We start from the raw sequence: 16776 nt of genomic DNA, 5'->3' as shown, positions 1-16776 counted from the left end.
CGCAGCAGCTCGTTAGTGCGCCACGCTAATTTACCCAGACACCCCCGTCACTGCGCTCATTCCTGCAGCCCCTGCCGCAGCAGGAACAGCCAATGAGGGAGCGGAGTCGCTCTAATGGGCCGTAAAGCCTGTCACAGACACAACACAGCACTGCCGTCACTCAGGATGAGCTCTGGATGGAACGTTTCCTCTGAAGGTGGAGGTTTAGTTTTGAATCTGCAGCTTCTTTTCACACTTTGGTTTGTGAAAACTTTTACTTAAGAACCTGCATTTAACCCTTTAACACAGGAGCTCCAGTGTTTACGTTCTTGGATCTGCAGTCATTTTTTAATTGTTAACACGATAATTCCAGCAGATTCAAAATCTGCTGGAATTATCGTGTTAACAGTTTGAAAGTTACAGTATGTTAAAGGTTTTTTGTTTAAGCGTCATCGGTGATGCCTCAGGTGTTAAAGGGTTAAAAGTCCAGCCAGCAAAGCCAAGTGAGCCCCATTTGGGTAGAAAATGTGGGCCCCAAATGGGTTTGTCCACAGTTTCCATGGGGACAGAGTAGCTCTCTAGCTTGCTACAGTGGAACTCACTAGCATGTTACGTTGTCCACCGAGGAGCCGACTAGCATTACAAGCTAACCCACTGAATCCCCACTTAAGCCAATGAGGGCAAACACAGGTGGGACCACCACAGAAACTGTGGACAAGCCCGTTTGGAGCCTACATTTTCTGCCCGTTTTTAAACCACATGGGGCCAGCTTAACTTTGCTGGCTGGGATGTGAAATTCTGGAAAATTTTGGCCAAGTGTTTGACTGTCTGCAGCATCATGATACACAATGAAGTGCAGGGAGAGTCATTCCTGTTCCTGATGCTTTCATAGCAAACCTCTGCAAAGTACTGCTGGTGCTACTTTCTTCTTTTACTTTTTTGTTTTACTTTACTTTTTGTCTCTGAAATTAATTTTCAAATCTTCTAAGCAAAAGACAAAAAAAAAAAACTTTAACTGACTTAATTTACACAAGAGACATAAAATCACTTTCTAAAAATATAGACCCTTTTTTTATGTGTGATTTTGTGGTGAGATTATCAGCACAAATATATCGAAAGTACTCCTACTTTTAATGTACTTTTGTTTTTTCATGTTTTATCCAGAAAGGAAAAATTCTCATTCAAGATTGATGTTCTTCACCAAAGTGACTTTTCAGCCAATGTAGAAAAGGAGCAGATTATAAATTAGACCTGAATCCTAATGGCAATATTTAAGCCTGAAATAAAATAGACAGCAAAGGTGTAAGAATGTTTAAGATTGAGTTTTGAGCCTAAATTCTCACATTGTTGTGCAGACTGAAGGAACGCTGCAGGGCAGGAACCTGTACGTGAGGATAAATTCATTTCCCCCTCCTCTCCTGACAAGCATCTCATGCTCTTTTCCTCCTTCATCTGTAACTTTTTTGCAGTGGAATTCTAATGCCAGTTCATAAATCAAACTGCCTATTGTTTGAAAAATGAAAAAATATGTCTCAAATATCTTTGTGTGATTAATGCGGACCAGATGAGGGGCTTCTTTCATGTGCTGCTGATCCAACACATCTTCTTTCTCCCCCAACAGACTTATATATGATAACTCATAATGATGGGATGGCTCAAGTGAAAAATGGGAAAGAAAGGCAGAAGAGGAGAAAACAAAGCAGGAGATGCTTTTAACAGAACTCCACAACATTGGAGTTTTCTGTAAAAATCCAAAGTGATAAAAAAAGAAGATCCTTTAGAGCAGCTGATGGTGAGGCGTCCTCAGATGAAGGGAAGTCCTCACATGTCCTGCCTGTCACAATATCTTCCTCTGAAGAAGATACTTGGACGTTTAGAGCAATCAATATTTTTGGCACTTTCAGGATTTCAGAAAAAAAAGTTGCCTTAATTTGTCAGCGTGTGTAAATGAAATGATAATTGTTGAAAGTAAAAACCTCCATAAAAATAAGATGAATGGATTCCTAAATGGACATATTTAAGTGGTTTTGATGATGATGCAGGAAGAGAACCTGATCGATCTCCTTCTGGTCGTTTAAGATATTTTTCCTATTTGCATCCAGACAATATTATTCTTTTTATTTTTTCCTTCCTTTGACTAATGCAGGACAGGAAGTCACAAAAAACAGTTTCAGAGAGGCAGAAGTACCGCTGAAAGCGCCATCATTCAGACAAAGCTCCTGCAGCGTAAAAGGCATAGATCAGCCATAGATCAGCCATAGATCAGCCATAGATCAGCCATAGATCAGCCATAGATCAGCCATAGATAGCCATCAGTCTAAAAACTTGATAGTAGCTCCTCCTACGTATGACTGGGGCGTCTATAAAGACATTTTTGGACAACCACTGAGCATTGAATCTGACGCGTGTTAAAAGAGGAAGTGGATCCCAACAGTGCGACTTCTACTCCAGAATGACTTAGACTCCTGTAAGTTCTGAAAAGGTCTCTCCACTCTTAAAGGATAACCAAACAGGACAGTTGGAGGCTGACTCCACTCTCAGCCCAGATTTAAAAATTTCAAAAAAGGGGGCAGGGCTAGGGGAGGTGGGCTAAGTGGAGGAGGTGTGGTCTGGGTATGTGATTGACAGTGAGTTTAGCTTGAAGTAACTAAAAGATCTTTTTATTATTGCTTTGGTGAGCTTAAACTCTCGAGCGTTTTCAAGTGTTCAAAGATGGGCGGAGCTTTTATACTTGAGCTCAGAGCGTGATGACGTGAAACTTCTTGGACTTACACCAGTTGACCAATCACAAAATTCAACAGTAGTACCTCATTTCAACCTGTAGAGGGCAACACATAAACTGTTTTAAACGATAATTTCAGGAATTAAACATGTTTATTATAGTATAGATGGCCCTGCATGGTCAAACAACAGAGCTTTAGGCATAATCTGCAAATAGAAGTGACCTGTGTTCTCCCAATATATGCTTCTAAGTTCTAATGTTCTGATGTCATTGTCACCATCATTCTTATGAGTCATCCAGTGTTGTCTAAAAACCTGAATACCATCCATTCAAGGTTTGTGTCGTCACGAGATTCTCCTGCTGGGCCAGTACTAAACTGGTCCAAAACGTACTTGGAAACAGGAAATATTTTTTGTCAATTGGTAACTTCACATCTGAACTAACAGAAATTACATGTGGAGTGCCCCAAGGCTCCATCCTGGGGCCACTTCTATTTAACATCTACATGCTCCCCCTGGCCCAGGTTATAAAGAACAACAACATTAGTTACCATAGCTATGCAGATGACACACAGATATATATTAGACTGACACCAGGAGACCGAGGCCCTGTACAGGCTCTTGGTAAATGCATTGAGGACATTAATGACTGGATGTGTCACAACTTACTTCAATTAAACAAAAACAAAACTGAGGTTATTGTCTTTGGGGCTAAAGAAAAAAGGTTAGACGTCACTACAGAGCTTCAATCTATTCAACTAAAAACTACCAACCAGGCCAGAAACTTGGGTGTAGTGATAGACACAGACCTAAATTTGATAAACACATTAAGGCAGTCACTAAATCAGCCTATTATCATCTCAAAAATATCTCAAGGATTAAAGATCTGATGTCTAAGCAGGACCTGGAGAAACTAGTGCATGCTTTCATCTTTAGTCGACTTGATTACTGTAACAGTGTTTTTACAGGACTACCAAAAAAATCCATCAGGAAACTGCAGCTTATTCAGAACTCTGCTGCTCGGGTTCTCACAAGGACCAAGAAAGTAGACCACATCAGTCCAGTTCTGAGGTCTTTACACTGGTTACCTGTCTGTCAGAGGATAGACTTTAAAGTTCTGTTACTGGTTTATAAAGCTTTGAATGGTTTAGCACCAAAATACATGACTGACCTCCTGACCCAGTATGTACCAGCCAGACCTCTCCGGTCATCAGGATCCGGTCTTTTATCAGTTCCTAGAGTCAGAACTAAACATGGAGAAGCTGCATTCAGCTTCTATGCACCACAGATCTGGAACAGACTTCCAGAAAACCTTAGATCTGCTGAAACACTCAGTGTATTTAAATCCAGGTTAAAGACTCACCTGTTCTCAGCTGCATTTGATTGATATGTATTCAAAAGTTTACATCCACACCAATTATTTATGCTTGATTTAAATTCAGTTCTTTTACTTCTTTTAATCTTATTTTCTTAATTGTTTATTTTAATGTTTTTTGTAAAGCACTTCGAACTGTCTCTGTGCATGAAATGTGCTATATAAAAAAACGTGCCTTGCCTTTTAATGTTTCACTTCTGTAAAATCTTTCATTTTAAGTAAATGTGATCACTTTTTAACATTTTACATGTTACAGGCCTGATTCAAATTCATCTAATTAGTTTTTCCAAATTATGCTTCTCTGTTTTCATTCATTTGTATCCTCTAGTCTGTTCCAACTATTCTGAGACTTGCAATTGTGATTCACTTGCTTACGAGTTTAAAAGAGGGACATTTGAGTTCCAGAATATGTTATTGTTCTGTTTCAAAATAACATTAAAACTAACTAAAGAAGTTAAAAACAGATTTATTTCAAATCTCTTCTTGTTTTCCATTATTGTAAGGTGTAATATTGGTGCCAGGCCACATTTGCAGGATGCTGCAACCAGCCGGATTTTGGTTGGAACTCACTGTTGAATGAAAAAGGAATGATGTTCTGATATGCTGGTTTATTTAGAAATAAAGAAACTGCCCCCACTACTGTGGAAACATGAGAGCACAGCCCAGTGAGAGGGTGAGATAACAGGCCCACAACGGAAAGAACCTAAAGTTTGAGAACGACGCATTAAAAAAAGCCTCCAGACAGTGTTAATAACCACCTTAGTGCTCTGACTTGTAACCCTGAAGATGTCTAGACGTCCTGCTCAAAGGTTCTGACACAAGACATTGTTCCACCTGCACTTTATGGCCTTTGAGCTCGGAGCGGATCTTAAATATGTGTTGAAATGTTGATGTTTTTATGAGGCTGAATGTTAAAAAAATAGTTAGGAAGGGGCATATCCCCTGACTATTAGCTTCCACAAAATGTAAACACAGTCTCCACTTTGTCACTTTGGCAAATGAAAGAACATAAAGAAGCAGAACTGTAGTGGTGAACCAACAGCTGGTCACTGTCTCCCGTGCCAGTGCTCAAAACACGTCATTAAAAACTCATACCTAGCCCACTGTGGACATTTCTTTTCCCGGCGAGTCTGGAAATCAGTTATAGGCCATTTGACCAAAGCTGTTGGTCCAAAGACGTTCATTCATGACCGACTCACTGGGGGATAAAGGAGCAGCTTAACACTAGACTCCTACAAGACCAAACGGAGGAGAAAGTCTAGTGAGGAGCTCTGCCAGTATTGTTTTTATGTGGAGTAGCACGTTACAGTGGGCTATATTCAGACCTCTATTTCCATATAGAAGGTCACAGAGAAGAACAAACTCTCCAGGAGCCTGCAGCTGTTGGCAGGACGGCCTCCTGGAAAACTCCAAGTTTTCCTTTGACGCCTTTTGGGCTATATAAATAAAATTGAACTGAATTTAACTTGGGGATTTTACAAAACATTGCAAAGGTGTGGATTTATCACTGATTCCTCTGTAGAATTTCTTTTTAGATTTATTTCACCCATTTTTCTGTCAGCTGAGACAGACCATGAACCTCGTGGCAGCAGGTAGAGCTCCTCACCCTCAAGCTTTACATTTGGACTCATCAGAATTCACATTAATAACAGCCGTTTTATGCAGAGATGTAAATATGGTGACCTGGATTTCTGAGGAGACCGGGGAATTGAGAATGTTGAGGAAACGACATCACAGGATTTCAGGAGATACAAAATTTGGTAAAACACCAAAGGTGCATCCACACCGAATGCGAGTCGCACGGCGTAGACGGCCAGTTTCAAAGTTAAGTTAATGGAACAGACGTGACATAAGGCGATCTGAAGTCTGAGCAACGAGTGCGGCGTGAAGGTATGGCAGCAACTCGACTTGAAGGACAAAGCGAGAATTGGGCAGCGGTTCATAAATGTAAATATCTGAAGTTTGACAGGTCGCCGCGTCACATCTGCTAATCAGGGACTCAGCTTTGGGCACATGACGTTTTCAGTGACTTGATCAGCGGGTAGAATACTAGTGCAAAACTGCCATCTATTTCCCTAACCTGTCGGAGCCGCAGGTTTGCAGAGTTCATCCGGTTACTTTGGGGTGAAGGCGGGACGCACTCTGGACAGATTGGCGGTTTTCGATCCTGCTGTGGAGCTCACTCACTGGACATGCCGGCAGACAGAGAGCCGCTGCGGGGTGCAGAGGCTGCTGACTCAGGCCTCATCGAGACGTTAAAGAATTTAAATTTAATTTTTCCGTCCTCTGGTTAATACGAGACGGTCAGCCTTCAAGCTCAGATGATTAATGACAATTAACTGTAGTTTCAACAATAACTTTATGCTTAAAAAAACAACGTGTATATTTTACTTTTATTGTTCTTCTTTCTTCCATGTTTTGAGAACTCACAAAGAACAGATTTGAGAGTTTATTGCTTTTTCATTAAAGATGTCCAACCTTGGGATGTCTGCTGTTAACTTCCTGTCAGTCCTTCACACCTGGATTCCACTTCCGATTAGCGCAGCTGCTTCATGTTAGCGTTAAGCTCTTCGACACATTTTCTTTTTGGTCCATGGGCTGTGTCCGAATTCCTTCTCTAGTCACATTACAGTACATTCACCATGTGGTAGTGCTGTCAGAATCTACAGTCCCAAAATCGAGTGCACTAGAAATTTCCCAAATGTCTTTGCAAAAAAATCAGTGTATAAATACTCACTTCATTAGTGAATATGGACCACAATGCATTGCAGTCAAACATTTTTTGTGGGGAAAAAAAAGTAATTTTTTAACAAACTGTCCACATTTTGATCATCAGAACAGAGGGGAGTCAGAAATACACATCATAAATGTTCGTGTTGATTCGATTTTTACTGGGTGAAACTGGTGACGTAATATCTGGCATTTAGAAAAAAGAAAGAAAAGTAGTGAGCATGGTGTCTGAGTTACTTATAGTAGCATAGTAGTAGTTAGGGGTTGGGGTGGGAATTTGGACAAAGCCTTTGTGTGTGTGGACCACTGCTCAGATTCTGAGTGCTGCTGACGGCCGCCTGACACGGACGCTCCGATAAAATCTCTAAAGTTTTTTAAGCAGGCACATCCTGGTTTGCTCGTACTGATAGAACTTCCTGAGTTACATGACGTACCTGTTGCGGCCCGAGTCCCGGAATCCTTTAGCAAACGGGTTCCGGTCAATCTTTAGTCTGGTGATCTGACCGGTAAAGAAGAAAAGAGAGTTTTGAAAAACAACACTTTAAGTAACAAGAAAGTTCAGCTCTGATGCTTTTTACAAAAGCCCGTTTGTCTCCTGAGTGTGTGAGGGGGCTGCTTGCCTGCTGGTTCTGGTAGGCGGTGACGGTGGTGAAGACCGTCTCTGGGAAGCTGAAGGTCTTCACTCCTTCCCCGCTGGGCACCGGCTTGTTGGGAGACAGTTCGCTGCTGAAGTCCTTCCTGATGACGTGAACGCGCGGCTGGTACTTGTGCATGGAGTGCAGGATGATCTGTGGGTGGACACGCTCCGTTAGCATGAGTTTGGACGGGAGGCTTACGCATAAAGATGGAAACCCTCGGAGGTGGAGAAGTACATCAAAAGTGAAGGCTCCTGCAAACTGAAATCATGAGAGCTTTTTTTCCTCCTTTGAGGGGAAAGCAGTGACGCTGCCTGAAGGATTAGTTCTCAGCAGAGCAGAGGCGTCAGTTGGTGTCGGCCCCAGCCTCGCCTCAGGGCCCCAGTCTGCTCTTGATTAATCTGAGAGTGAGAAAACCTCCCCAGAGCCAAACACCCCCAACTCTACCCACATTTAGTTACAGCAGAGGGGGTCATTTCAAACCGGAGCTGCAGGGAAGAAAACACCTCTGAATATCAAAAACACTGCACTCAGTGCAACCCAAACCTCACGGCTCACACAGAAAAACAGGCAAATTATGACTCAGGGGCTGGAGGGGCTTTAATCTGCACTCCCGCTTTCAAAAAGGCATGCACATTTATTCTGCTCAGGGTTTTTGCGGCGTGTCTGTCTGCTCTGTCCAAAAATCAGCTGTCAATCAATCTGGAACACACAGATGCTGCTCCTGAAGGAAGAGCGACCTTGCTTTGGAACACGACGATTTCTGATTTTATGAAGCATTTTCTGAGGAGGAGAGTTCAAACATCTAAAAACAGACCACAACCTTTCATAATGAGAAGCTGAGGCTCCACAACACTGTTGGACTGCACAAACGGTGACTGAATGTCTCCTGTCTTGATGAGAGAGAGGATGATGTCCTCCTCAGTCTGAGATGATGTCAAACGTTTTCCCTGAACGGAGAACAAACAACCTGCAGAGCAACCAGAGGACGACTGGAGCTCCAACAGCAGAGCTCATCAACCCGAGCACGAAGATGATGTCATGATGATGATGTCATGCTCACAGCCGAGGCATCTCGGAAGACTAAAGCATTAATCATCAAAACACAATCATCTCTTAATAAAATCAAACTTACTTTTTTATGAGTGATCCCCACAGGACAGTTTTTGTACAAAATAATAAAAAGCAAGCAGCTCAGTTAGGATTTACTATGTATTATTTTGTTTTACAAATAAAATTAAGAAAAAAAATATATGTTTTTTTATTTTAAAAAGTTTTTCTTCTTTTAAAGAAGTCAAAAGAAGTTAATACATGTCTTAACATAGATGCTTTACTTTATTTCTATAGATTCTGATAGAGTTTCACGGTGGTGTTGCGGTTGAATTCCCTGAAGATGTGTGTTCTCCTCGTGTTTGTCTGGGTTTTCTACAGGAACTCCAGCTTCCTGCCACAGTGCAAAAACATGCTTCACAGGTAAACTGATGATTGTCCTACAGGTCCTGCAACAGACCAGAAACCTGTTCCCGGTGTACCCAACACTAGCTGGGATAAATGTATCCCTTTGGGTTTACAAAGGGATACATTTATGTAAAAACTAGGGCCAGGAATCGATTAAAAAAACAAACTAATTAATCGCAAATCTGGAAAATATTCATCACGATTAATTACAGTTGATTTTTTTAGCTACAGTATTTTGCAGCCACTTATTATCTGCAAATAATCATAATATGAAATCACACACAAAATTGAACATTTATTTTTAACCCTTTGGAACCTATAGGGTCTAAAACTCAGTTTTTGTCTACTTTTGAATTTTCTGTAGTTTCAGATTTGAAAGACTACCTGCTTGTTTATTTGCTTACTTTAATCAGCACAACCTCTCCTATGTGACACCACCTTTATTTAGTCCTTTCTCCTGTTATATTCACACACCAGACATAAGATCACGCAAAAACAGAAAATTCCATCTGGTAAAAATTGGATTAATTTTTCTGTAGAAACCCCAAAAATGTCTAACAAACTGTTTTTACAACATAGAATGAAAGTTTTAGGTGTGATTTTATAAAAAAAAAACAACAAGAATAACATTTGTCAACAAACTAATCAACAGGTTTCTTAATGAAAAAGAAAAAAAATAAATAAAAAAAAAATCCAGGCTAATGTCACACCAGGCAGCCCAAAAATAAGAATTTCTCTCCTAAGAGCACTGCTGTCTATTTGACATTTTTCCTGGAATTTTGTTTTTTTTTTCATCTTTTTTTCTCATACATTTTCTTTATTGTTTTTGTGAAAGTTGTAAAAAAAAAAAATTGGGGGGAGAATTTTTATCCAGCTGGATTTCAGGTCGGCTGATCACAAGTGGTTGCGTGTCTGTTCACTCTGAACTGCTCACCTTCCGCAACGTTGGTTGGCGGGACTTTTGCATAGAACCGCGGATTTTCTTCAATTTTTAGATAACACTGGTGATTTTTATTGTGCAAAATTCATGTCGGTCCCCATTCCAAAATAAAATAAGGATCAGCTTCCTTGTTGGATTTCTAATAGCAGACAGCTCAATTTAGCTCCACCCCCCATAGCGTGTGCACTACTGCAGCTTCATTACAGCTGTCAGATTGATTCTCTGCCTTTTTTATTAAAATGTTTTATAAATATAATAATAAACGTGAATCCACCGTTTGAACAAAACTATTAGCAGCTTCCTCGTAACATTAGAAAGCTGGTTACTGTTGTTACAGTCTGTCAATAGCAGCAACAATTTTGTATTTGGAGTAAAGCTTCCAGACTTTTGTCTGTCGACTGCAGCTTTCTTTTTCTTTTAGTCAAAAGCTCAAAGACTTTCTGGGTCTCTGACACGTGACTGGGCGGCTTGACATGCATCAAGAATGACAGCACAGAATGAGGAGGAAGCTGGTCTTCTGGTCCGGCCTCCTGCTGCCTTGTATTTAGTTTTCCCAGAAAGCAAAGAGATGCAAATGAAACTCTTGAAATCCTGTAAAAATGATTTATTTGACTTGGAGTCAAGATTAAAGTGCAAAGATCCACTCTAAAGAAAATTGGGATTTTGGTGTTTTAAAAATGTCAGTTTTTCTCATGATAGAGGACATGTGTAAAGAAAGTTAGGATTAAACTGAATTTCTGAGTATTTCTTTTTTCAAATCATGATGAATCAGGAGCCGATGAAAAAATGCTGTTGGATAAAGCCTGTGGTTACGTACAAACTATAATCTACTTGCAGAAAAATAGATCCGTGTACGTCTTTGTTTTCCTGGTCTGAGCTGGAATCTGGATCTAAACTGTACGACTGGATAGAAACGATATTGATCCCCATATTTGTTCCACCGCTAACGTGAGGTTAGGGGTTGTGAGGGGCTGTAAGCTAGCAGGGAAGAGTGTAAGCAGAGGCATGATGGGAAATGAGTGCCTGCTTACTTCCATGCAAACAGTCCATGGGCACAACCCAATGAACTCCCACCGCTCTTCAGAAACTATGTGTGTATATATATATAAATGCACATATATACTGTCCTCCGTTAGAATATTAAGAATCCCGTCTTGCTGGAATTGCAGGAACAGATGTTTTGATTTATGTGTGTTTGCTGCAAACTGCTGGTGTTGGAGTTTTCCTCTCAGAATTGCGATTTCAGAGCTTTTAAACCCCCAGGCCGGGAGGGGGACATGGTTAGACAAACAACTTGGAGGAATAAGTTTCCAAAGAGAGTTTACATACAAAAGCATGGAGCAGAAAAGCTGCATTGTTGAGGACAGCAGAATACTTGTGGTTGGGTTGGGGCTTCAGTGAAACAATAACATTTCTGGGAGGATAAAGATATTCCGGTCTGATCCGTTTCCTTAAGAACCTACCAGTTGTGAGCTGGAGGATCCTCTTTCTGTCCTCTTCGCTCTACTGTTACCGGATTACTTTCAGCACTTCTAAATGTCATCACAAGCTGAAGGAGACATTGTTTATGTGCTCACTGAGACATTAAAAAGCCGTGTTTTCTTTTTCCCAGACTCCGCTTCTTCTGTCATGTCTGATGATTCATGACATTCACTTCATGCTTTCTGTTTCTAATGAGACGTTTTATGACCCGGCGAGTCCAAGAGAAGAGCTCCCTCTAAAGAAGCTCCTGCAGCAGAACGCGGACGCAACAATCCGGCGCTCTCCTCAGACATTTGCTTCAACAGCGTCTCACATTATTTCTTCTCCAATCATTTGGACGTCTCCAGTGGAGATGAAGGTCCATGTTTGAGCCTCAAATGACAAAAAAGACAACAGCCAATACAAGGAAGAGTAATTCTACCTTTGTCACCGTTTAGTGTCTTTGTATTGCAGAAATGTGAAGCCCCTTTGGGAAGAGACTGCCAAAAGCAAACATCTGCATTAGATACTTGAATGTTTTATTAAAGTAACCCTCAGAATCAGAACGATTCACTGATCCAGGGACATCTGTGTCCTAATGAACTCGTTTTCATCACTTCTTCATCAGGCCAGGCTGAAGCAGCACAGCGACTGGCCCTCACTGAGCTAAAGCTGATCATGTAACGGAGAGAATATTGTGAAAACAGCGTTATTAGAAAGCATAAATCCTCATACTTTCCTATGTATTCTTGTTAATCAGGCTAATCAGGTCCTGCACATTTTCTGAATACAGTGAAAGATTGCTCTTATGAAGCTGTGCAGCAGCAGACAGTCACTGGGAACTCGGTGAGGCTAAGCATTACTGACGGGTGTCTGTGAGGCAGTAAATCACAGGCTGTGGTGAGGGCAGCGCACCTCGAGTTCTGCAAATCTAATTATTAGAAAAACTGCAATGTTGCAGAATCTTCAATTCAAATACGCTGCTTCAAATCCCAAACTTACATTTTACAAGACCAAGGAGATTGTTGTCGACTTCCAGAGGGGCCACACTCAACACCTGCCACTGATCATTGACGGCACTGCAGTGGAGAGAGTGACCAGCACCAAGTTTCTGGGGCTGCACATCAATGAGGACCTGTCCTGGACCGCCAACACCACATCACTGGCAAAGAAAGCCCAGCAGCGCCTCTACTTCCTGCGGAAGCTGAAAAGGTCAAGAGCTTCACCATCCATCATGACCATGTTCTACAGAGGAACCATCGAGAGCATCATCTCCAGCTGCATCACTGTGTGGGGCGGCAGCTGCACGGACTACAACAAAAGAGCCCTGCAGCGCATAGTGAAAACAGCCAGCAAAACCATCGGAGCACCACTACCCTCCCTGCAGGACTTATACACCACCCGCCTCACCCGTAAAGCGCTGACAATTGTCAGGGATGTTCACCACCCTGCACACAACCTGTTCAGCCTCCTGCCCTCAGGGAGGAGGTACAGGAGCCTCCGCTCCCGCACCACCAGACTCAGGAACAGCTTCATTCATCAGGCTGTCAGGATGCTGAACTCCTCCCAAACTCCCCAACCACCTATCCTCCACCTGCCCCCCCCCACATGAACAGCGCTCGGAAACCCACATGAACAATAATACCTGCACTACTTGTCACTTTGAACCCCCCATCTATTGTACATTTGTACATTTACATTTGTAAATTTAAATTTATTGCCTTTTCTATATTTTTATTGGTTCATGTTGTAAATTGTCTTTTCTGGGAGAGCAGGAAACGGAATTTCAATTCATTGTATGTCAGCACATATGAAGAATTGACAATAAAGTTGACTTTGACTTTGACTTTGATTTTTTCTTACAATGCCATTCAGAGCAGGGAGGCTTCAAAGGGAAAGAGCAGAGTGATGGAGCAGAGCTTTTCCTAACGTCTACAGAGTGTGTCAAAGTCAAGGCCCGAGTTCAGCTAATATTTCAGCTACATGCTAGAGGTTTGGCTAACCTAAGTTTAAAGTTTTTGTTTTTTTTAAGGCTAATTTGGCATTTAGCTAATAGTTTATCTGGCTATCAGTTTCAGTGTTTTCAGGTATCAATTTCAGCATCTTCAACTATCAGCACTATCATCTTCAGCAGCCAAATTCATCTTACAACATTCACACTAGCATTATCACTGGTAATGCTATATATCTAGTTCGTAATTATGTTAAGAAGTTATGGTTTTAAATTTTTAAAAATGTAGTTTTAGAGTGTTCAGTAAATGTTTATCCTGTTCCTCCAACGACCTAAGGTGTGTTTTGGATTTTGGCCCCCTGTGTGATTGAGTTTGACACTCCTGGTTTGCAGCACATCAGAGCATCTCTGAGAGTCACGCACATGAAGTCTGAACCCTAAAGCAAGGCTAAAGCAGACGTGACAGCAGGTCATTTACAGTTTTCAAAATATAGTTTTGTACTTTAAGTGATATCATTTCTATAATCTAAATGAATTTTGCTCTCAGTAAACTCCTCATATTCCTTGAAGGCGTGTCCACAGAGATCTCCAGCAATGGAGTCAAGATTAGTTTGATCATTGTTTCAAGAGGCAGGACGCTGCTCGATCAACACTCATATTTTTTTATTTTTGCAGACTTTAAAACGTTTCAAACATTTGATGAAGATAGCTAGAAGTATTTTGTTTCTTAGAAAGGGGTTTTATTGCTGCCAAATCATTTTATTGTGAACTCCTTAAAGTCCCACACCAATCATCAATCTTCTGATCTAGTGTGAAACAGTCTGTTGATTATGATTATACCATTCTTAGCCAAAATCAAAACACCTGTCTTGTTTTCTAGGACATGGTTTCTGCACATAGTGTTTTTTAGCCTCTAAATTGTGGGCGTGACTGTTACTGCTGAGCAGGCCTTCATTGATTTCCCATCGTCCCATTTTTTACACTTTCTCCTGCTATCTTACAGCCTCTTGCAATCCCATCATAACACTACCGATGTAACAAAAACGGTGATCAGTATCAGAGCTATCCAGTTGTACAGTTCAGATCCAGATTCCAGCTCAAACTTGGAAAAAAACACATTTATGGATCTATTTGTCTGCAAGTGGATGCATCAGAATGGAGTTTTTTCCTGCCCAGTGGGTTTTTCGCTTTTACCAACAGTAGTTTTTCACCAATTCTCCATGATTTGTATAAAAAAATACTTAGAAATGGGATTTCAAGCTTAATTTTTTTAATATATGTGTTCTGTAATCAGAAAAATGCCAAAAGAACATGTAAAAAAAAAAAACAGCTCAACACTGTTTTTCTTACAGTGTGAGGTATACAAAAAATCCATCTTTTCACAAAAGAGCCACAGAAAGGAAGAGAAAGTAAAGAACTGCTGCTTTAAGGAAATGAACTATAGGAGTGGGACAATTAATCAACCTAATTGATGAACCGATTTCTATTTCTACACTCCAACCACATCAATTTGTCAAAGGCAAATTGATAATTCAATCTTTATAAAATTATTCTAAATTAAAATGAATGTATTATATTGATATTGAAAAATTATTATTTGGATTTAGACATTGTAGGTTTAATTTACTGTAATGTGAAAATTACTAAGTTCATCACAGCAGACAACACACAACACACAGAAACTGATCAACCATCATTCCAGTCTCTGAATTGATCAAAGTCATGTGACCATACAGAATGTTCTAATAATGATATTCTGATGTGGAAAAACAACTAACTATGATGTGAATGGATTTGACATCCATTCTTGTTTACTTGTTTGTTTGTACACATATTTAATTTATTGTTTTGAAGAAATACAAGAATCTGGAAAACTTCACCTGCTCTGTTCAGAACCAGGTATTTATGTCTGAGTCTCACTGCAGGAGGTTTGGGATCAAGATGTTCTGGATCCGTTTTAGTTCAGTGAATCAGGTCGTTCCAAATGAAAAGCAAACTGTGAGGATGTGTGCAGGAATCCAGCATCACTCCTTTCCCTCTACGCTCGGTGAAAGCATAATTAGGTTGGACAGTTAACATTTTATTGGTGGGTGTGTCTGACCGTGAACACCCATAACCAAGTCTCTGCCAACCTTTAATGCTGCAGAGAGCGGATCCGTCATGAAAAGCTGCCGGAGCACGCATCTGTTACTCCCAGCTGTCTGACTGCAGCGCCATCACGCTGCACACGCCGCCGCCACTTCCTCTGAGGCAGCTACAGAGCCCTCGCTACGATTCTCTTTCCACAGAACCCAGTAGTATCTCTGTATTTAAGGCTTGCTGTCTCGTCTTTGTCAAATATGTATGGATGGATTTCAGTGACAGTCGAGTGAGGCCGACGTCAGACGTGCGGGCAGATGACCGGGGAGGGGGATTGTTTTAATCATGGTTTTGGTTTGGCACATATATGCTCACATTAAGGGGGAGGGATTACTTCAGAGCCCCCCCCCACACACACACTCTCACAGTTCATCTCCTCAAAGAGTTCATTAGTTGTGAACTCTAAAAGCACGATTTGCCAGCAGAGGAATACTGTTGAGCTCCACTATCGCTGAGACTGAAGAACACGTTTGAAATGCGAGACATGATGACTGCATGTGAAAGAAATACAGAAAGGGTTTCCAGTAACTCCATAAGCATAAATCATTCAAAAGTTGGAAAAGTTCTTCTCTGTGTGAGAGGTAACGCTCGCATCGATAACTAACAGTCAGCGCGGTTATTCCCTCTCAAAGGTTTCCATACTAGTGCTCTTCTCCACCATGCTTTCCCTCAAACCTGCAGCCGTGAGAACTTCTCCACCAGCAGGGGGGTTAAGTCCACTCTCAGAAGTGCAGTGTGAACGTGAACCCATGCAAATGACCATGTGAGCGTTTCTTGATCCAAAACCAACACAGCAAGAGGACTATGGAGCTCAATTGGAGCCAATATTATTTGAAACATTAAGGAAACAAATATTTGTGTTTAGCCAATTTTTTTTAAAATGCCCCACATTTTTTTGCTAATTTAAAATCAATGTAATTATTTTCAGCTTCAAATGTTCTAGTTTTCAGGTTTCAAAACTCTAAATTGTAGTTGTAAAACTTTTTTTTGTTTCAACTCTTTGAGTTTTGAATCTGAAAGTTTCAGTTTCAAAACTTTTGGCCCCATTGTAGCTTGTTGGGGCGGGGCTAATACGAGGACCAATCAAAATCGATGAGGGTGGTAACTTTAGTCCTGATGCGTTCACTGACTCTGAGAACTGTGATGAATACGGTCAGAAAATGCATGTATAGTCTATGCTGTGATTGTCTGAAGTTGTCCCAAGACGGTAGTAAAAGCAGAGTTTTACCGCGTACGAACTGCACATCCAAAACACGGTTCTAGCTGCTCAAAGCGCCATCGTGTAGTGATACATACAGACAGAAAACGTCCTTATGCTTGGAGAAAATGTCTTCATAAAAGACTTTGATAGTACAGACCAGAGGTGGGGACTCGAGTCACATGACTT

General features: G+C 41.0%; 1 protein-coding gene across 1 annotated transcript in view; it reads right to left on the bottom strand.

The window, feature by feature from the left end:
• Positions 1 to 16776, bottom strand: part of tbx15 (T-box transcription factor 15) — a 42005-nt gene that overhangs the window by 8066 nt on the left and 17163 nt on the right. Inside the window, exons 5-6 of the mRNA XM_024260594.2 lie at positions 7426 to 7593; positions 7240 to 7304 (exon numbers count right to left, since the gene is read on the bottom strand). Coding sequence (XP_024116362.1) covers positions 7240 to 7304; positions 7426 to 7593 — 233 coding nt within the window. The remainder of the gene's footprint in view (positions 1 to 7239; positions 7305 to 7425; positions 7594 to 16776) is intronic.

The sequence above is a fragment of the Oryzias melastigma genome, linkage group LG21 (genome assembly GCF_002922805.2).
Source record: "Oryzias melastigma strain HK-1 linkage group LG21, ASM292280v2, whole genome shotgun sequence".
Taxonomy (NCBI): domain Eukaryota; kingdom Metazoa; phylum Chordata; class Actinopteri; order Beloniformes; family Adrianichthyidae; genus Oryzias; species Oryzias melastigma.
Note: the sequence above shows the minus strand (reverse complement) of the source record. Positions and strands in the feature narration are given on the sequence as shown.